Source organism: Clytia hemisphaerica, unplaced genomic scaffold (assembly GCF_902728285.1).
Source record: "Clytia hemisphaerica strain Z4C2 unplaced genomic scaffold, Clytia hemisphaerica genome assembly, whole genome shotgun sequence".
Taxonomy (NCBI): Eukaryota; Metazoa; Cnidaria; class Hydrozoa; order Leptothecata; family Clytiidae; genus Clytia; species Clytia hemisphaerica.
In genome coordinates this window covers 443914-467017 of record NW_027104372.1, presented here as the reverse complement: position 1 = coordinate 467017, position 23104 = coordinate 443914, and the positions used below count along the sequence as shown (strand labels likewise).

The 23104-nt window shown below is 36.7% G+C and overlaps 2 protein-coding genes across 2 annotated transcripts; both read left to right on the top strand.

Annotated features, from left to right (window-relative positions):
* The first annotated feature begins 5579 nt into the window (after positions 1–5579).
* On the top strand, positions 5580–10946 carry LOC136818607 (uncharacterized). The gene has a single exon (XM_067074938.1). The coding sequence runs from the start codon at positions 5580–5582 to the stop codon at positions 10944–10946; it is 5367 nt and encodes a 1788-aa protein (XP_066931039.1).
* A 1326-nt stretch (positions 10947–12272) lies between these two features.
* On the top strand, positions 12273–21557 carry LOC136818606 (Na(+)/H(+) exchange regulatory cofactor NHE-RF1-like). The gene is made up of 3 exons (XM_067074937.1): positions 12273–12567; positions 20314–20496; positions 21157–21557. The coding sequence occupies exons 1-3, from the start codon at positions 12438–12440 to the stop codon at positions 21555–21557; spliced, it is 714 nt and encodes a 237-aa protein (XP_066931038.1). The 5' UTR covers positions 12273–12437.
* Positions 21558–23104: the final 1547 nt, after the last annotated feature.

The window sequence follows — 23104 nt, the reverse complement described above, 5'->3', positions numbered from 1 at the left end:
TGTAAAAAATGAATAACAGGCTTTTATCTTACCGTCGGCAAAAAAGTGACGAAAAGATAGTTTAGCAAGTGGAATTTTTTTTTAAAGAATTTTAATGGCCGACAATTGTTTTTACAAAATGATTTTCGATAAAATATCTTCTCTGAAAACAATAGCTGTATGGTTAGTTTATGGCCCTGTGGGGGTCGAATTATATGAGTTCTACAAACCCTGTAAGCAGAGACTCGATTGCTGTTTTATGGTTTTTGTACCCAAGTGTGGGACTTTGGAGGGTGTTGAAACCCGGGGGGGGGCACTCGATTTTGAAAACGACCGTACGTTCCGCCAAAAATCAGGTCTCTAAAATCGGACCCTTACAGTGCAGGAAAAATTTGGCTGAAAATCGACTCTTATAGTGAAATCTTTGGAAATTTTTTGCCCTTTACAGGGCAAACTTTTTGGAAATTTCTCATATTTTACCTCAAAAGTGCACTTTCCAAAGTCCAAAAAACCTACCCTCTTAAGGGCCACACGTCCGGTAGGTCACTTACCTGGAGTGCCCCCCCCCCCCGGGTTTTGAAAAGGCACCTTGCACATTCATACCTGACACCCATTTTGTACACGCCTCCTCTCTCGCGGTACCCTGGGGTACCAGAGGCCAAGTTTTCATCATAGAAAATATTGTCGATCTTTATTCGAGCTGTGACTCGTACTTCAACGAACGGCTAAAACTTTGGTGAATCGGCTTAAAAATTATATAAACGAATAAATCTTATCTTTTTTTTACCATCCTTCTAGGGGGTTGTAGGGGTTCAAAATACCGTTTTGCCGTCAAATTTTTTTCCTGAATCCCGAAAATTGAAAAAAAATGATAACACAGGTTAAAATACTGGCATAATAGCGACAAATAAGGCTAAATTTTTTTTTTTTTTTTTTTTTTTTGGTGCATGTAGCTCTTTTTTCTTTTTAGCAAACTCGGATTATATTTCATATATACTTACAATAGGGGCAATAAATTTGAGTAAATTTGGTTTTATTAATAAATAAAATAAACTAGTCATAGCTTTCACTAAATGCCCCCACATAAAGATCATGCCATGCACTTATAAAGCTTTAATGCTTTAAAGATTAAACATTAAAATATAATCAGGAATAATTGATTGATTTAATTATTGATTGATTGATTGGTTGGTTGATTGATTGATTGATTGATTGATTGATTGATTGATTGATTGATTGATTGATTGATTGATTGATTGATTTATTGATTGAGGCGTTTGCTTGAAAAACTTGAAGAATTCATCAATGCAGCTTGATAACTTAATAAAATTTTAAGGAAAAGCTGGAAAAGCCTCTCAAAAATATTAAAAAAGTTATGGTATCATTATCTTACTGATTTTCACATCTCCTGTTTGTTTGTTTTTTCTCCTAGTTTCTTTCTTATAACGATATATGTCATGATTATTATTCACTAAATAGACCTTTTCTAATAATGTCGCAGACATCTCAGATTATAGGCAAAATATATGGACATACGCAGTGAATAAATCCACAAGGTAACCAATCAGAAATAGCTTGTTTTTTTTTCATTCACATTGGCTGCTATATTTCAACATTTCTCTATTGCTACTTTGCCTAATAAACAATAGTCAAGAGGATACTGCGTATAAAATTTATCAAAAAGTTCTGCGCCATCTTAAGTTGGGTGAAATAGAAACTCACTTATCCTAGTTAAGGCCGGGCTCCACTAGCGTACGCTGTGATTGCACTTCTCAAGCAAAATCTTCTATGTTGTTGGTCAAAAGAAAAGTAAAGGAATGCCATTGTGGTTCATTCAGACGTACAGTCGAGAAAAGTTAAAATGCGCCTAAATTTCTTTTCAAGTGCATAGTCCTTTTTCATGATGCAATCTTTTCTCCAAGCTGATCGCAGCGCAGACAATGAAGAGAAGTGCCTTCAGGAAGCTAGACTATTTGAGTTTATAGCTAGCGATATACTTTTCCTTTATGGTGTTTCTGTATGACTGTCTGTGTACCTAGTCTAACCACCGTTAAATGCCTTCGGGAAGGTCTCTCCTAACTTAGAAAGCAAGAATTTGGAGCTATTTCACCAAACCACTGGAGCGTAAGTTATTTAGGTAGGCTATCACAACTGCATGAAAAAGTTTAACGTGCGCATGTAAAGTTTAACGAGTAAACAAACTTTTTTCAGGTTTTTGAAAAAGATTTACCACACTGAAAAGACGCAAAAACACTCTAAGTGATGTAAATTATTTTGAAGACCAAAAGAAAAAGTCAACCACGTTTGGATTCAACTTTACATATGCGTACATTCATCTTTTTTGTACTTTGCCGGTTGTTTTACTACTACGTTAAGAAGGACTTTCTCGAGTTACAACCATATGATGGTCTTTAAAGCTCAAGAAGCACTATAAACAATAAAGGTAGTTATCAATAAAATGACAGACAAAAATAAATTAGAGTTTGAACAAAAATATCAGCAAATGTACATTTGAAAACTTAAGCAAATTTCTTTAAAAGATTCTGGAAAAAGAATTGAAATCATTGCTGAAGTGAACTTCTGACTAAATTACAGTAGTTAGTATTCAGTTTCAAAGACAAGAAACAAAATTTGACATACAAAACACTTTAACTAGTCAATGAATCAGCTCATCATCATCATCATAACCAGTCTGCCATTTTGTTTGTTTTGATTTGCACAAGTAATATTGTAATTCGTGTTTTATCATACACTGTTTTGATTTGCATTTATAACACTCGCTTCAGCTTTTCAAAGCTAAATCAAAACTAAAATTGTAATATGTAATAATGATAATACCATATAACGTAATATGAAGATATGTATACTACCGTCCCGGAAAAAAACCGGAAATTTACGGAAGAGACTAACTACGGATATGCTTACGCGACAACAACAACAACAAAACAATTCGCAAAATTTTGAGATTCCAGTCCAATATCTATGCGTGAAACTATGAGTGCCTCCTCGTCGCTACGCTCCTGCGGGGGCAATAATTGAAATCAATAACCGCTAGTGGCACTAGACTGTAGCTAGCAGCAAGTGACAATGAGTCTAACCTAGGGTCTAACGAAAATGACTGATTGAAAAAGAATGTAATAGCACAACTAAGTAGTTGCGCCGGGCTGTAAAGAAACAGAAACTTGAAAATTTCATAAAAACTCAATAAAATTTATAAAAAAAATTAATTAAGAAACATTAATTATTGCTAACTCTTGAACGAGAGTTAGTCAGTTCAATATCACTTGTATTCAGTTCTCTACTCCAAATGGAACGGGATCCACGAATACATAACAAAGACGATCTCAACAAGCTGAATGATATTTTTGATCGAATAAACGAAATTGATTCATGGAGACGTACACCACGTTTTTCAGCAAGCATCACGGCCAATCTTTTGTAGAATGTTTGGCATTCACGTCCCATACCTCCGTTTGTAGAAAATACTAATGGGGTGAAGGTACCATTTTCGACACTGTTCACACGTTCATAGTAATGTCTCTTTTTCTCGTTTTCGTTTCTTTGGAAGCACTTGCTGAGCTCCAAACCCCTGTACCTTCGAGCGCTTAGGTCAAAGACCCTAATATCAAAAAATGCTCTTTGGCCAGGTGTCCAGAACCCAGTTGCACTAACGTCAAGTCGTGCTCCTTCGGACGTATTCGCGGTTTTGTGCGTCAGTCCTTCGCCGTCAAGGGTGATTAGTCTCGGCTCGTTTCGTACGTTGACGCATACCTCATCCAAAAGTTTAGCAGTGATATCTCGTACCTCGTTATGTCTAAGAGTAACGTAGCCTCCTTTCTTGCAGGACAGAGCATGGCTGATATCAAAACGATTACCACAGACACATTCACTTGGTAGACGAGGGATACTCCAGTCATAACGAATTCGCAGTGCATCGTGAAACTGTTCCTTGTTAAGATCATAGCCTTGATCTCTGATTGGAAGGTTGGTCAACCAGTTCGATGCTCCGGTATAGCAATTGGCTTCGTGGATTCGTTTTTGATCATCAGTCATTTCCGCCCTGATACGATCTTGATTGTCTTGATTTCTTCGGGTTTTCTCAGTTTTGATCGCTGCTTTAGTTTTTGTTTCATTGTCATTTGGTGGTTGGAGGTTCAAGATTTGGTTTTGTAGATGTTTGGTGAATTGTCTCGAGATTTCGTGTTCGATGGGTGCGATCTCGCATACGTTTTTGAGACCGAGGCCTCCCAGTCTAGGTGGTAATGATAACAAGTCTCTTTCTAAGTCATTTACAATTTTACCCCCTGTAATGGCTGGAATGAGTTGTCTGACGATTGTTTCGATGGGTGTTAAGTAGTTTTCCATTTCTGGAATTGTTCTTAAAAAATACGAAAAACGATGCTGGTAACCGCTGGTGTAACACGTGTATGCTGATTGTGGTTGAGTCACCGCTATTTCTGAAAGAAGAGTAAGTTCCTTGCACCATTTATCAACAATTTCTTTACAGTTACGGTCTTTGAAGTTTATACTACCAATAACTGCACCGAGATGCCTTTCACCGTCTTTCGAAACCTGGATGTTCGTTTCCCGGAAAATTTCTTCAGCCTCGTCTAGGTATTCCTCTTTAACGATAAGCCACGATTTAGTCGGCTGTGGAAAGTAGCCGAAGTGAGGACCAACGGTTGTAATTCGTGACCACCAGCGTTTTAACGAGAGAAGCTTTCCAACAGAAGTTATATCGTCGGCGAATGCTGCCATTTTATCGGGGATATCTGCAATTATTGATAGCATTATATTTAAAAGAGGTGTTATTCCAATTGCGTACACTGCCATACCGATCGGATCTCCTTGAGTGGTTCCTTCATTTGACTTAAGCTCGACACCACCGATAACGAAAAGTCTAGCTGGAGAGCGATAGCAGTTATTTACATAGCGAGCAAATATTGGACATAGCACCTGGACGTTGTGAAGTAGAGCTTTCCGGTTAATGTTATTAAAAGCGTTAGCAGCATCAACTAGTATTACTGCTTCGGCTGCTTCGTTTTCAAATACAGATCGCATCGCGTGGATTGCTGCTTCACTGCCACCTTTCTGGCCAGAACACATCTGTACTCTACTGCCACCGACGATAACGTCCTCTTTAACGACTGCCATTACGAGCTTCCCACTGATGCGCCTCAAAACCTCTCCTACGCCGATTGGTCGTACTCCTGGTTGTTTATCGAGCGGGACTAGTCGTGCAGCTAAGAAACCCTGTAATGATTCATCGTTAGTTTCTTGGGTGCAAAGTTTTCGCGTTAGCTTTGCGATCGATTTTCGAAGATCCTTTCTGTGATATTTTTATTGTATTATATTGTTTTAGGTCATCGAGACTAATCGAGGCCTATTTAGTGCTTTTGTTAATTTTGTTTATCACAGTCCTCTAAAGAAAGTCATTGAGACAACACGTAAAATATTTCATGGTCCACACGTGCCGCATATTAAAAAGAGAAGAAAAAAGTTAAAGTGTGTGAGTGTTGAAAAAAATAAAATTGTAAGAAAGAAGAGAAACATAAAAATTAAAAAGTCGAAACAAGAAAATACATAATAAAAGTTGAAAAATGGTTGATGTTGAGAAACTTGGCAAGAAGCGCAACGCTCTCACATCATATGTTAACAAGTTGATTTTGGAGTGCGAAGAATGGAACAAGGATGCTAAAAGTAACAAAAACGCTCTTGAAACCACTTGTAAAGTTTTAAATAAAAAGTTACAAATTATCATTGAGATTACGGATAACATCGTGGATGAATTAGACGATGAAGAGCAAATGGGAATACAATATGAGAAGTGTTCCAAAGTTGAGCGTCGAGTTGAGTCGTTGATTTTAGCCGTCAAAAGTGAATTGTCAAAAGAGAACCCAAAAATTGCTGTTAGTGATAGTAGTGTCACAAGTACCCGAGAGAAACAGCGGAAAGCTGATATTCGTCTACCCAAATTGAGTTTGAAACCCTACGATGGAGATCCGTTGAAATGGAAAACATTTTTCGATACATTTGATTGTGCCGTTCATCAGAGAGATGATATGACCAACGTCGAAAAAATGACATACCTCACCAGTTTACTTGAAGGAGAAGCGGAATCTTGCATCCAAGGTATAACATTATCTAACGAAAATTACGATATTGCGCTCAAAATGTTAAAAGAAAGGTTCGGTGACGAACAGATAATTATTAGTGCACATATGAATAAATTGTTAAACTTAGAAACAACATCAAACTTTATCGATATCAAAGAACTGAGAATGCTTTACAACAACATCGAAATTCAAATTAGAAATCTTCGTGGAATCGGACTGGAGGAGAAACGTTACGGCCCTATGCTTGCACCAGTTATTATGTCGAAATTGCCACAAGAAATAAAATTGTTGTTGACTAGAAAGTTCGGAAAGGATGTATGGGCAATCGATAAGTTACTCGAAGCCTTACAACAAGAAGTCGAAGCTCGAGAAAAGGTCCTTCTTACAGAGAATGAAGGTGTCGAAAATTACGAAAACCTAATGAGTACCGGTCGTCCTACAGACAGCAAAAGAAGACAACCGTTCCGTACCTTTCCATGCGTTTACTGTGGAAACGCTTCACACAAAGCCTATCAATGTTCCAAGATATCGAAACCAGAAAGTCGAAAGGATTTTCTCATCAAACAGAAACGATGTTTCAAGTGCTTGAAAATAGGACATGATAGTAAAAGTTGTAGATCGACGCGCAGTTGTTATCATTGTCGAAAAAATCATCATAGCAGTATTTGTAAAACCTTCAAGAAAGAGGAAGATACGCCAGAAGATACTCAGTCGAATTTAGCAAGCAGTTCGTGTACCGTTTTGCTACAAACAGCCAAAGCCAAAATCGAAAATGTCGAGAAAAATCGTTCGTCCGAAAGTAGAATTTTCTTTGACCCTGGTAGTCAGTTGAGTTATGTTACACCCACATTGAGTCAAAAGCTGAATCTAAAGCAAATTGGAAAAAAGGAACTTTGTATCCAATCGTTCGGAAACAACAAAACCGTCAAAACCTTACCCTTGGTCGAATTTAACGTGAAAACTTCCGAAACTTCGAAAGGACAGGTTCCTGTGCAAGCCTACGTATCCGAAATCAGTCAACCCGTTTCGAGACAGAACACAGTCGAATGTCAAAAACGTTTTGAACATTTGAAAGGTTTAAAACTGGCAGATCCAAATCATGAAAAAGCCATCGATATTGATATTTTGATTGGCTCAAACTTTTATTGGGATTTTATACACACTGAAGGTGCTGTTACTGGCAAGTCTGGCCAGCCCATTGCTTTGAGTTCGTCGTTGGGATACGTTTTGAGTGGTCCTGCTGATTTAAAAGAAAAGATTTCGTCCGGAATTTTTTTCTCACATGTTTTGAAAGCCGTCATTAGTGAAAATGATCGATTATCTGAAACCGTTGATAAGTTCTGGGACTTGGAGAGTCTTGGAATAAAATGTGAAAACTTTGATACCGAAAAACGTGAATTTGTGAAGGAGTTTGAGAACTCATTAAAATTTAACGAGAAAGAGAAAATGTATGAAGCAACATATCCAGTCAAAGAGGAGAATTGGTCGCTAGGAGATAATTATGAACTGTGTAGAAAAAGACTTCAATGTTTATCAAAAAGCTTCGAAAACAATCAACAATTATTGAAAGATTATCAAAAGATTTTCAATGAACAGTTAACAAAAGGTGTTATTGAAAAAGCGCCAAATGATCAAGAGGTTGGAAAAACACATTACATTCCGCACCACGCTGTTATCAAACCAGAAAAATCGACAACAAAGATACGCATTGTTTATGACGCGAGTGCAAAGGCAAATAACAATGAGTTATTTTCTTTGAATGAATGTTTAGAGGCGGGTCCTCCATTGAATACAGATCTCTTTGAAATTTTGTTACGTTTTCGAACAGACAAAGTCGCCATTGTCGGTGATATTGAAAAGGCTTTTCTACACATTAAACTAAACAACGAACAGAGAGACCTTACTAGATTTTTATGGTTCAAAAATTCAGACAAAATTGATTTTAAAAACTTTGAAGCAAACGAAATTGTTGAGTACCGGATGTGCAGAGTTTTGTTTGGGATAAACGCATCGCCCTTCGTTTTGAATGCCACCCTACAACATCATATCAGAACAGCAAACGACGCAGAGTTCGAGAACAACCTTATCAAATCGCTACATGTGGATGATTTGACAACAAGCAAACGAACTGTTGCTGAAGCTGAAGAGTTTGTCGAGAAAACGAAAGAGCATTTATCGAAAGCATCGTTTAACCTGAGAAAATTCCAATCCAACTCGAAGGAACTTGAATCCAAACTCCAATCGAAATACGGAGAAACCGAAAACCCTACTGTGATGGGTAAGACGAAAGTCCTTGGTGTTACATGGGACAAAGAATCTGACGAACTTTGTTTCCAACTCAAAAGCTTATCGAGTTTGAAACCGACGAAACGCAATGTGTTGAGAGCATTGGCGTCCATTTATGATCCGTTAGGACTGATTAACCCTATCGTGTTAACGTTGAAATTGTATTTTCAGAAATTGTGTCTAAGTAAAATTGATTGGGACACGCCCATCGACGGTGATTTGCTTTGTGAATGGCAAAATTTGGTGAAAGACTTTGAGTATACACAAGAGATCAGAGTCGAAAGAGCTTATTCGAGTGTTAAACAAAATGTCAAGGAAATTCAGTTACATGGCTTCTCAGATGCTTCTGACGACGCACATGGTTGCTGTATCTACACACGAATCGTATCAAAGGATGGTGATATCAAGACAAGCCTCGTCACATCAAAGTCACACGTGAATCCAATCAAGACGAAATCAAAAACCAAACCTGATGACCAGAAGTTGACGACACCCAGAATGGAGTTGGTAGCTATACTTATTGTATCACGTCTCATGAATGTTGTTAAGAGACACTTAGAAATGAACTTTGAATTTGAAAAATTTACTGTATGGACTGACAGTAGTGTTGCTTACTGTTGGGTCAAGAACATTGAAACTTCGAGAAAACAAGACAGATATATTAAGAATATTTCTGATGAGATTAGACGAAATTTTGAATCTCTCTCGATTGAACTGAAATTAGTTGCTACAAAGCAAAATCCTTCGGACATTGCGTCCCGGGGGTCTAAGCCAGCACGTCTAGCTGGTTGTAAATTATGGTTTTATGGTCCTGAGTTTCTAATTATGCCTGAATCTCAGTGGCCTCGTTTGAAAGTCGGTGACAAATTTTCTGAGGTCCCTGATCCTCTAACTATACCTGAGAAGACGGGAACAAACCTCAAACCTTTTAGTGATGGTGTCAACAAGGGTCCTAATCTTCTAAATATACCTGAGGAGAAGGATACCCTTTCTTTCAATATTAGTGATGGGACTGAGTGGATAACTTTACCTGAAGCTCAGTCCAACCTTGGTGAAATTATTGACGTTCAAAGATTTCGGTCTTTTGAACAATTGTTACGTGTTACTGGGTATGTCTTCAAATTTGTGGAGAACATACGTTGTTGGAAAAATAAAAACAACAAACAAATGAATAAGAAACAAATAAACAAACAGAATATTTTGAATGCTGATGATTTGCTATCAGCCAAGAAGAAATGGTTATTGGATGCCCAAAGAGGTATTCCAGACGAAATGAAGAAAAATCTTTTCCTTGGAGGGGAAGTGTACAGATGGAAGGGAAGATTGAACAATGCTCCAATTCCCTTTGACGCAAAGCATCCAATATGGTTACCTACGAACAGTCCACTTGTTGATTTGTTGATCAAGCAAGCCCACGACAAGGTAATGCATAATGGCCAACGTGAAACTTTGAACGAACTACGATCCCAATTTCAAATTCCAAGATTGCGTCAACGCGTCCGTCATTTTATCTACAAATGTACGATTTGCAAGAAACATGGTGGTAAAGCTTATCGTTATCCAGAATCTTACGATTTACCAAAGTCTAGACTACAAGTTGGTGCCGCTTTCCAGAACATTGGAATCGATTATTGCGGTCCATATTTGGTGTATAATGTATTCGACAAAACGAAAGAAAAGTTCAAGGTATGGATTTCATTGATCACATGTCAAGCCAGTCGGGCTGTATATTTAGACATTGCTACAGACTACAGTGGAGAGTCGTGCATTGAAGTATTAAGGAGATTTATGAATCGCAGAGGAATCCCAGAAGAAATCTTTTCAGACAAAGGTTCAACGTTCACTGCAGAAAACGTACAAAACTTTGTTACAAATTGTCAAATTCGATGGAAGTTTAGCCTCGAGAAAGCACCTTGGTTTAATGGGTTTACAGAGAGACTTGTGAAATCCGTGAAAACGTGTTTGAATAAAGCTTTGAACAACAAAACGCTGAAGTACGATGAATTCCTTTCGTTATTGATTGAAATTGAACGAACAATCAACAACCGTCCTTTAACCTTCATCTATGACGAATTGACAGAAGAACCTCTCACCCCGAATCATTTATTATACGGTAAACGTCTCGGACGTAACACAAATACAAACGACAACAGTGACAGTTTTGAGTTGTCAGAAAACACGAAGCAAGCAATTGAACACTTTTGGAAACGTTGGAAAACAGAATACTTACTCGAGTTGAGAGAAACACACAAGAAACTTGCACGAAAGAACTCAAGCGAAATGATCAACGAGAATGATATCGTTTTAATCAATGAGGAAAATGTTAAACGTAATGATTGGAGGAAAGGTAGAGTGAGTAAATTGTTACGAGGAAGAGATGGTAAAGTTCGTGGAGCCGAACTCGTCGTTGTAAACAAATACGGTAACGGAATTCTCCGAAGACCTATCAATAAACTATTTCCGTTTGAGTATCATCACTCACGAGTAAGTGATGACAAGAACAATCAAGAAGTGAAAATCAAATTCATCGACGAACGTGACCTCCCCTTGTGCGTGGGAGTGTGATATTTTTATTGTATTATATTGTTTTAGGTCATCGAGACTAATCGAGGCCTATTTAGTGCTTTTGTTAATTTTGTTTATCACAGTCCTCTAAAGAAAGTCATTGAGACAACACGTAAAATATTTCACTTTCCACAATCGCCGTAAACTTTCGATGTAAGTGGTTTACGCCATCCATCTGCGTCCATACCCGATGGTCCCGATCCACCTTGTGTCGATAAGGCTGCTTTCGATACCATCTCTTCATCAATACACTCAAAAACAATCGGATCTATATGCTGAATTGGACCATTGAGCAGGTTGTTTTCATTGGTATCGCGACCTTCAGGATGTTTTTGTCGAAGGAGATTGATCGTTTGATCGTCCAGTGGTAGCACGCCTCCACTCATGTTGTTGGTGAGTAGTTTGATTGCCCCGTTAACATCGCCTTTTTCCATTTTTATCTTAAATTGCTTCGATAGAGCTTCAATAGTTTTCTTTTCGACCGGCTTTGGCATATAAGGCTAAATACCGTCGCACTGCCTGATAAAATACCGTATTCGCGTCTCTTTTTTCGTCAAATTCCGTAATACCGTACTAAAATAGGGCAATCCCGTCACACCGTAAAAGTCAAAACTCCCTTGTTCTATCTCCAATAATTAGCCTAGAAATCTAAGCCAGATTGATTCAGTCACTAGGTAAAATCTGATGTTAAGTTGTGACTGAATATCTGGCTTAGTACAAGTAAACTCGGTAGCTTATCAACTGACAACAACGAAAATTCAAACTTTCCCGGGCCTTTTAGAGTGAATGCACATAATTTGAATAATTCTCTAAACGAATATTTTTCAACAAAAGATTTTTCATAACGAACCCATTTTATAAAAATACGAAAAGAAAAAATCTCCTCCTTATTGATTTAAAATTTCTTTTACATGTTGTAAGATAAAAGGCTATTATTAAAAAAGAAGGAGGGTGAGCAAAGGAAAAAAATATGTTCAAAAAAAGTCATGAGTGAGTAAGAAGATATTTTCAAAACAGACGACAGTTTTTTATCGTTTTTGTGTTTCGACCAATCAGAATGAACCCAGAGTGAACCGAAACTTGCGTTCATTTTTTGAACGCGCGCTTCGCCCAAGCCAGTTTTTCAAGGCAAACTTAAAATTCCGTACATCTTAAAATATCATTAAAGCGCTGATAATGCTATATTGCCGTAAGCCGTATCTTAACCTTGTAAAAACTGGCTTGGTTAACCAGGCTATCCAATAATCTGGTCCATCGCTTTTTACGTGTGGGCGGTAAGGGTGTCCACCCGCCCACATTTTGAATGTTATGTCAACGAAACATATTGGAAATAGAACCTAATCGAAAGTGAGAAAAAAGTGAAAGAAGAAAAAGGGCAAAGCCCACATTTTTTAACTTTTTTTATATCCATATATTTAATAGAAGTTTATCGAGTTTTATTCATCTCGTTTCAAAATACTTTTATGGTAGATAATATATCTAAGATTTAAAATGGGTGAAGATGTTGGCTTGGTCAAAGCTCCCAGAATTTGTGAAATGATCCGAGAGGAGTCGGGTTATGGATTCAATCTTCACGGAGAAAAAGGAGTTATTGGTCAATACATAAGTGCAATCGACCCAGGTATATAACATTTTTGGACTGACAAGGATATGTAGGGGGTGACAAATCTTGTTTCTGAACCTTTAGGATGACTGAACTTTTTGATATTTTTATACAGGTACGAGCCGGGAAGTATCTTATCCATTTGGTGGACTAACTTTCTTGGGGTTTTTCTTGTTCCTTATGGTAATAAGAATATTTTAAGCTTCTGGGCCACCTGGATTTCTCACCTGGGTATCCATAATGGCGGATTTTTGGTCATGTGACCCCCGTAGGCAAAACTGAAAATTCTTCCAACCCAAATATAGGCATATCATATATCAATCGATCGGAAATTTGATACTGATTAATTTTGAGATACAAAGTTGGGTCTGAAAACTTTCCTATCTCGAGATATAAATCACTTTCGTTTTCTCAGGTTTGGTTGCAGTTGTAGGGGGGCATTCATGGAGTGAGGCAATTCTTTTAGTCATATCTCAAGAAATATGCTTTTAAACATATCAAAACTTTATGTGCTCCTAGAAAAGGCATTAAAAATTGTTTGTGCAAATTTTCAAAAATTTTGCAGTAAAAATGTGTATTTTACAGACCAGAGTACAATTTTTTTACCGTCGAAAAAAGATCTTTTTCTCTCAAAATTGGTCTTTTTGTCTGAAATGAATTAGTGAAATGATGCTTCAGGTTTAGAGCCACTCGACTCCTCATATTCTACTCAGAGAGATACCTGGGGAATATATAAGGGCTAAATGTGTCTGGTCAGCACTTTACAAGCATGTTTTTTTGGTAAGATTTGATCCAAAAAACGGTAAAACTTTCAAGCTATTACTCAAATATTTGACAAAGTCTCTCATTGTATCTCGACATTAAACAAAGTTGAACCTTATTCTTTAGTTTGACACATGCAAAGAATCAAGAATACATGTAAATCGATGTGTGTATTTTACAGACCAGAATTAAGTGCTTCTTTGAGACTTCGGGAAGTGCTTTTAGAACTTCCAGAACTGCGTAGCTACATACAGACCATCATCGGACCTATTTTCAATATACTACATTGAAAGCTAATTCCCCGTAATTTCAATGTACAGCATTGAAATATTATTAAGACCACTAAGCCATGATAGCTTTGTATGCGCCAGACGTCAGACTTTGAATTATTTTCCTAAAAAAGAACAAAGCCCCAAAGTTTTTATTTCTTGCAAGCTTGCTAGACACTAGCACAGATTTGTCGCACAGTCACTGAACGGCCTGTAGAGTTTCTGTCCACCCTACGACCATCACATGGTATAGGTTGGCCCTAGCAAAGTAGCATTTACTTTTCATTAAGTGAAACACAGCACCGAGTTGGAGTTAGTCCTGATCTCCTAGACGACGGTCAATACTTGGTACACTACTGCGCCTTCACATGGGATAAATCATAACTGGACGTCTATCTTCCATTGTGTCTTTGAAGCGAGCTTCGTTGCCGCCTGTATTTTTAAATTGGTATAAAAAATCCGTTGATATTCCGTCACAATGCTATTTCGTTGAATTACTTAGGTAAAATGATTGATAGATAGCTTGATAGTTTGAAAATCTATATATTAATATGCTAAAACGTGTGTGTTTACAACGTTTTATAAAAAGTTTTCGAAAATCTTACAAAGCTCTACAAAGCCTCCTCTTCATGGCGTTGAACTTTTTTCTCCTTTCTTTTATAAAATCAAAATCTTATCATCAATCAGCAGCTGTCTTTCTTCCGTTGGGTTTTTTTTAGATGTATAGTGATTTGCTGGATTGGGACACGCAGCGTGCGACGCTGCGCATACGGCTAGTTACTCTCAAGTCACAAAATAATTATTTTCATTTTTTTTTATACGCTGAAATGGAGAATTTCAACTGCGTGTATACTTTTGAATCACTTTTGTCATTCCAATAGCATACCGTAGCGAATCTAAAAATAGACATTGATTTTTCTGTTTGACCGAAATTCAATCCCGTCAACCTTTGCGTCAATTATGCTTGCACGCAAATTACACTCAGTTACAAAGAAAAAGTAATAAATTTCACGACTCTCGAATTAAAACAAAAAAGGATTGTGGGATTGAATTTCGGTCAAATGAGAGAGACAAGCTGGAGTTTTTACAAGCTCATATTTGATTTGGTTGGTCGTTAAGATGTAATAAAAGAATCTTATTACTTTTTCTAAAGAAAGCGTCATCTCTATCACTTTAAATGACCAATTAGTGAAGTATCTTGTAAAAACTCCAAGGCATCTCAAATGAGAGAAGTAATAATCGTGACGTTTGCACCACGACGCGCTATTAGTTTTTTTATTGACTTGAAAAAAAAAAGTATGCCAAAGTTGTGAGCCTGTGTCATAAGAATATCATAATTTGAATCCTATACTCTCAATCCTATATACTCGATATTATTTCATCGGAGTTTTGAAAAATGACGATGATTTCGCATCTGTTATCTTTGTTATGATATAGATAAAAGACTGGAGAAGAGTAGAACAACATGGACTTTGTGTAAGTTTTGACGTTGTTAGCAAGGTATTCCCAAGGTAGATCATCAAAACCTATTGTTTCATTTTATGTTTTAACGAGATGGCTACGAAGCTAGCAGTGCTTACGAAGGAGAAGGATGTCCAGTCGTTTGTTCATGTTCTGGCAAAGCCACAGAGACCAGATTATTCTAAAACTTTAAAACCTCATGATGGGAAAGGAAAATGGGATCACCATCAGCAAGCCATGTCCAAAACAAATAAGAATTTTAAAATCAAGATTTCTTAATATTATACTTAGATTTTTGTAAGAAAACGGGGATATTTTGGACATGTAGCTTAAAGCATTATTTTATATGGCAATAACTTCTTTAAAGGGCTTTAAGTTTAAATTTCTACAGTCTGACTTCTTCAACTAGCTGAAGGCTTTGTGTTGCATTCATGTAGTTAAAGCAGATATACAATGATGCATTGGACCATTATATCCCTCTTATAATTGTAACAGTAACCAGAATAGCCCCAAGCAGGTTCACAAATATGGCTCCATCACTAGGCTTCCTACAATGGCCTAGGATTATCGCCTCTCGAAGCCATATTATGCCGACGTTTTTTGGTCCTACAGACAACACAGATTCTAAGCCCTCTAAATCTCGTTTCATGCATGAACAATAAAGATAAATTTTGACGGATTAACTCAGTAAATTCTCAAGTTTGGGTATTTCTGTAGTAATCTAAAGCGTTTTAGAACAAGACAAGCTCCTAGAAGCACTTAAATCCTGTCTGTAAAATACACACTATAACGATTTACATTATTCATAATTCTTTGCATTAGTCAATCTAAAGAACAGAAGGTTCGCGTAAAATGTTGAGATGCAATGAGAGAATTTTTCATTAATTATTTGGAAATTTCAGCGTTTTCGGGATCATGTCTTACCGTAAATCATACTTATAAAGTACTGACCAGACACACTTAGCCCTTATATATTCCCCAGGTACCTCTCTGAGTATAATATGAAGAATCGAGTGGCTCTAAACCTTATTAAGCATCATTTCACTAATTCATTTCAGACAAAAAGACCAATTTTGAGAGAAAAAGATCTTTTTTCGACGGTAAAAAAATTGTACTCTGGTCTGTAAAATACACATTTTTACTGCAAAATTTTTGAAAATTTGCACAAACAATTTTTAATGCCTTTTCTAGGAGCACATAAAGTTTTGATATGTTTAAAAGCATATTTCTTGAGATATGACTAAAAGAATTGCCTCACTCCATGAAAGCCCGCCTACAACTGCAGCCAAACCTGAGAAAACGAAAGTGATTTATATCTCGAGATAGGAAAGTTTTCAGACCCAACTTTGTATCTCAAAATTAATCAGTATCAAATTTCCGATCGATTGATATATGATATGCCTATATTTGGGTTGGAAGAATTTTCAGTTTTGCCTACGGGGTCACATGACCAAAAATCCGCCATTATGGATACCCAGGTGAGAAATCCAGGTGGCCCAGAAGCTTAAAATATTCTTATTACCATAAGGAACAAGAAAAACCCCAAGAAAGTTAGTCCACCAAATGGATAAGATACTTCCCGGCTCGTACCTGTATATTTTAATACTTCCAAATAAATTTACCAAAGCCAAAGCAAAGGCAAGGGAGAGGGTTATCATATCCGAGAAAGTGCAAAAATTAGGCACATGCAATATTTCAAATAGACGATTTTAAATACTATGTCTATTTCCAACATTTGTGTGTTCATTAAGTCTGCTAAATGACCTGCCCTACGTCAGCTTGGTAAAATCCGTGTGTTTTCATATGTAAACAAAAGTACTTACACATAGTTGTGACGTCGAAAAAGTCAAAACGGTAGAGAACATCGTAACTTCCTTGTCAATTAAGTAGTACAGTTAGGAACATTTGGCGAGTTCCTGTACGCGACCGCAATCAAAAAAATCATAAAAAAATTGTGTTTGTGTCTTTTTTTTGCCTAGATGATATAGCAAACATAGTAAGTATATATAAGTAGATTGTGCCTTTAATTGGCTGTAAAAAAATTATGCGTCGGTAGAAATTTCTTCAACTTTCAACAATGATAGAACACACCTATTTAAAAAAAATTAACCAGCGCATTTTTTATCTTTCTACTTCTTCATCTTCCATGAAGCTCTTAAAGTTAAATAGAATAAGCACATAAGATATTCTTATAATTGTGAAATGTTGTTCGCGCTTTCGCTACGGTGGAGTGCATGACGTAACTCGCTCGCCTTCTGTTGGCTGGTCATATTGGGCGTTTTGGCGTTACCACCTCGAAGTGGGCGCCTTCGTCATTCCGCAACTCTGTCTACCATTTTAAATGAGTTAACAATAGATCCAAAAGGGTGCCCTCATCAAGAAAGATCATTTGCTTTGGTCTCCGGCTTTGGGAAGCAGTAATGTTTTATGATTGTTTTCGATGGAAAATGGTAAGAAACTTAAGTTTACAAGTGTCATTCAGTTTTTCCTGGCTGATAGAATGGCAGGATCCTGGATGGTTTCCCTAACAGTAGTATATATAACGAATCAATCGTAACAGGCATAGCAGGTTTTGTTTTCCCAGAGGAGAACTAAAAATGACACATCACATTTAATGCGTGAGTGACTTTTTTAAGCTAAATATTTCACATTTCTTTACATAATGGACATAATTCTGTAACTTTTTTGTTACATTGTTTTAATTGATTTTCAGTTCATTTACTCCCAAGATAATTACTTTGCACTTTTAACAACTTTCAAATCAACAGTCACTGTTTGTTACAATCCATTGCACATCGTGTCTTTTAGACGATTCCTATTTCAGATAACTTGAGCTCCACCGCAGATGATTGAAAAAGTCAATTCTTCGTGTGCTTCAACTTCACAAACTTCGCCAATCCTGGTGGTGATAAGATTTATATGAGAGTAATCGTCACGAAAAGCGCTAATAAATATCGAAAAATGGAGATTCCCAAGATTGGCGACGGCATCTTAAATCTTGGTTAAAGAAATCTCTTTGAACTTTCTTTTTTTTCTTTTGTTAATTGCTTGCCTCATTGATGACTTGCAAGGTATTTATCAGGCCATATTTTAGAAAGTCAAGGCAGCGTCCGTTGGTGGCCAAAAAAGGCACTTTTTCCAGTGTTTTCCACTAAAAAGGCTTTTTTTACCAGTATTTTAGTCATTTCAAGAGGGGCAGCGCCCGATAACCAGACGCTTAAAGGGCATGAAAAATGGCCTGTTTCTCATAATGAAAACACACAGATTTTACGAAGCTGTACGTGCCCTCATTCGTTTGACGTGCCTTTGTGGTGGCCCTACGTTCCTTACTTACCTACGTGCTTGCGTGCCTGGCGTGCTCGCATGCTCGCATGCTCACGTGTCTACGCGCCCTCCGAAATTTGACGTGGTTTACGTGCCCGAAGTTTTGACGTGTGCTCAAATTTTGACGTGCCCTCGAATTTCGGCATGCCCTTAAATTTCAATGTACCCTCAAATTTTGACGTGCCTTGCTTAAGTATTGACGTGCCTTCAAATTTTTACATGTTCTGGAAATCAAAAATTTGAGGGCACGTCAAAATTTGAGGGCACATGAAAACTTGAGGGCACGTCAAAACCTGAGGGCACGTCACAATTCGAGGGCACATCAAAATTTGATATGAAGGCACGTCAAATTTCGGAGGGAACGTAAGCACGCAAGCAAATAGGCACGTAAGGCACAAAGGCACGTAGGGCACAAAGGCACTGATAAAAATGAGGGCACGTGGGCACGTAGAGCACGTCATTAACAGACTCATGTTCATTGCAGGAAATTGTTATTTTTGTTATAAAAGTTATTATGCAAAATATATAATCGGTTGGTCTAAAAATATTCTTCCAATATGGGGGTAACCTCGGAAAAATTATTATATGATTATATGATTATATAACGTTATCATTATAAAAGTCTATGCTGGAGTAATTACCGTGAGATTGGGTAACTTGCATCAGTGGAGGCTAACATGCATAGCCCTCAAATGAAAGACTGGTTGGTCATTAAAATACAAAGTTAAATCAAAACAAAAATGGTATCAGTAGAGCTGCGAGCGGAGCTGCATAGTTCATTTGTTTTGAAATTTTGCTGCTTTGATTGGTCAGTCATTTGATGGCTGTGCAAGTTTCCCTCCACTGATGCAAGATACCCGACTTAACGGTAGTTATTCAAAGACTGTTGTTGACTATAATTATTGTACTGTTGCAAATATATAAACGACAGCCTACGTTAGCTTTGGCCAGGATGGAACAATCTCTCCACCCCACAAGGCCTACTTAGGCTTGTGAGAGATTATTTCATACCAGACCTCCCTAATTTCTTGCTTCTTTCTTCTTTTTGACTCAGACTCCTCTAACAGAGAACTTCCTTTCATGAAGACTAAATTTAATAACAGTGCTTGAAAATAATCTACAATATATATGTAAGCCCCGCTTTTTAAACTAACCCCCTTCCTTCCTATCTCCACCCTTTTTCATGAAAGTTTCTGATCCCCCTTCTTTTTCTTTTGGAAGGAATCGTCTGAACTATGATGGGAAAGATAAAAGAGAAAAGACTAGCCTAGTTTCTAATCCTGATATCCTTTTGATACACCCTGAGAGCTGACAGTAAAGCTAGGCTAGACTTACCTCTTTTCTCCTTCCCATTTTAACAATAGACCTTTTGCTAGGATATCATGTTGAATTATTAAAAACTCCAGCATCAAAACAATGATAAGAAAATACACACTTGAATTAATTATGCAATAAAAATGTGCCATTGTTTTAATAATGATGGAGTTTTTAATTATTCAACATGACATCCTAACCTGCAAAAGGTTACATACCTATATAAAATGCTTACATTAGTGGACACATAAAACACATTAACAGAATTATTCCCCATTCAATATTTATATTGAAATCTGCAATAAAAATGAAAATTGTCTCTTCTAATCAGTGCTTCCGTTAGGCACTCCATGGGAAAGTCTTTTTTTAATTTCAACCAATGAGATTGCCACATATGATGATGAAGGTTAACAACTAGCCCTAATTTTGGCGCTACGGCTTTTGCGTTTTTGGCAGAAACTCACTATTTTAATTTTATATGCAGAATTTTTATTTTCTGGCAGTTTCAAGTAGATATTAGATACACTCACAAAAAAAACAAAAGAAATTAAAAATTTTGGGGGGAATTCTGTGATATGATAAATGTAGTGCTAGAAGCCACACAAGGGTGTAATATCTTGCCTCTAATTTTCAGGAAGCGCAGCTGAGAAGTCTGGATTATGTGTTGGTGATCGCGTTGTCGAAGTCAATGAAGTCAATGTTGAAGCAATGTCTCATGGAGAAGTGGTCCAACAAATCCGCACTGATCCTAAAAAAGCTATTCTTTTGGTAGTGGATAAAATCACTGATAACTATTTGAAAAAGATTAAACAGACCTGTTACATCTGCCCTTGCCACTTATACTACTGTTCATGAAATTACAATAGAAGAAGCTGAGAAATTACAGGAGTTGAGACTCCAAGCTGAACAACAACAAAATGTTACTGATGATGCTGATGATGATGGTAATACGCAATTGAGTGTTGAAGATGAAAATGTTGAATTACAAGATTCAGATTCGTTACCATCAAATGGTGAAGAGCCAGAAAATGAGGCCCCTGGAGACACACCTGAGTCAGAGAAAATTTCATCTGTCCCAGGAGACATTGAATCTCCACCTCTAAATTCACATACATCAATCTCACCAGAACAGAAGAGCCTACTAATCAAGATCCGCCACCTGAAGAATCCAACCTGAAGAATCCCAACCTGAAGAATCCCAACCAGATGAAAATATATCACAACCAGATGAAAACATATCACAACCAGATGAAAATATATCACAACCAGATGAAAATATATCACAACCAGATGAAAATATATCACACCAGATGAAAATATATCACAACCAGATGAAAATATATCACAACCAGATGAAAATATATCACAACCAGATGAAAATATATCACAACCAGATGAAAATATATCACAACCAGATGAAAATATATCACAACCAGATGAAAATATATCACAACCAGATGAAATATATCACAACCAGATGAAAATATATCACAACCAGATGAAAATATATCACAACCAGAAGATCCAGATTATGCAATTCTAGAATCACCTCCCCCAGAAAAGAGATCTGTGATAGAGTCTTCAGCAGAAAAGAGATCTGTGATAGAAGCACCGCAAGATGAACCAACAATGCTAGATTCTCCTCAACCAGAACGAGAATCTGCAGAGCCTGTTGTTCCGATTGAGCAACAATTTAGTGTTCTTGAAGGAAAGAGCAAAAAGCAACCACCAATCGATACAAAAGTTGTTGAAAAGGATTCTAATAAAGAATCTAAGAAGGACTCTTTTAAAAAGATGTTTATGAAAACACCGAAACGTAAAGAAGTCAAACAGAATTCTGATTGGAGATCAAAATTGGATGAATTTAATAATTTGTAGAAATGTTGATTGGTGTGGCTTAAGTCTTGATTATTAAATGGTATAAGACTACTAGAAAATTGGAATATATCTTGTTTGAGATATAACTGTATTTGCTACAGTTAGATTCATAGAATATAATATCAAAGAACTAATTTATCTTTTTAATACTATTTTTTAGACTTTTAATTAACACTAGGTTTGAAGGTGTAGACCCTAACATTATAATGTGGGGTCAATTATTTGGAAAGAGAAGGAATTGTAGCAATTGAATAAAATTCTGTCAAAATGGTCAATGTGCTATGTAGTAGTTAAAATTTGTGATTTTTGTTTGACATTTCTTGACCGTGTGACTTTCAAAGTCTGTAAAAACTGTTTTTTCTGTCAACACGTAAATTATAAAAAATCTTTCTTGACTTTCAAAGTCTGTAAAAACTGTTTTTTCTGTCAACACGTAAATTATAAAAAATCTTTCTTGACTTTCAAAGTCTGTAAAAACTGTTTTTTCTGTCAACACGTAAATTATAAAAAATCTTTCTTGACTTTCAAAGTCTGTAAAAACTGTTTTTTCTGTCAACACGTAAATTATTAGCAGTCTTAGCATTAACTCTTTTCTTTAGAACAAATTTAGAAATTAGAATTTATACTCAAAATAAGCCTAAACCAAACGGACTGACACAAAATGTCAAAACAGCATAATATCTAACGTCCATTAAAACGTTAAATGAATGTTGAAACAACGTTATGTTCTGAAGTCAATTCGCTTTAGTGTGCACTCTTTTTCGCGACCATACAAAAACCATGTTAGCGTAAAGGCTGATTCCTTTCAAGCGGTTTCCATAATGGTAGAAAAAAAGATTGCACGCATTAAATAGCGAATGGTGGACTTCAGGTTAGAATGAAGTGGTCGTTAAAGCAATACTTGGCCTGAGATTTGCCTTTAGTCATATTAATTTTACGTTTTAATTTCGTAGTTTTACATAGTTTTCATTTTAAAGGTTTAAAATCTAGGGATAGATCTAATCTTCAAAATTTACTAGAAATCTTTTCATTCTAACATGTTTGCCAAATTACTGATAATTAGTATGTACGAATAGATGTCAGCTTGTTGTTAACAGATCTATCAAATCTCTTATCAGCACATGTTTTTAAATGTGTTTATTAGCATTATGTCATATTTGTCATCAGTAATATTTTTCACAGGGAAGTTTCTGCTATCTCATTAATTATCGATCAAAGAGATTTTTTTTCAAGGTACATGAAAAAGATGGTAAAATATAGTAGGGGCCACTATGTCGCGAAAAAGCTTCCCGTGTGCAACAGCTTGTGCAAAGGGATTTTATGATTGAATATTGTTCCTTGAATGTAGAAGATCAAAATTTGAGAGGTGGGGCCGGGTGTGACCACCCGTTGCCATGGAAACTGACGTCATTGGTTACTATGGCAACCAAAATAAAAAGTCGTCAAAATTGAAAATTTTTTGTTTCATTTGAAAGAGCATGAAATACTGATAAAGAAAAAGATCACAACCTATGTCTGAAAGTGAATATATCAGGAGATATTAAGGA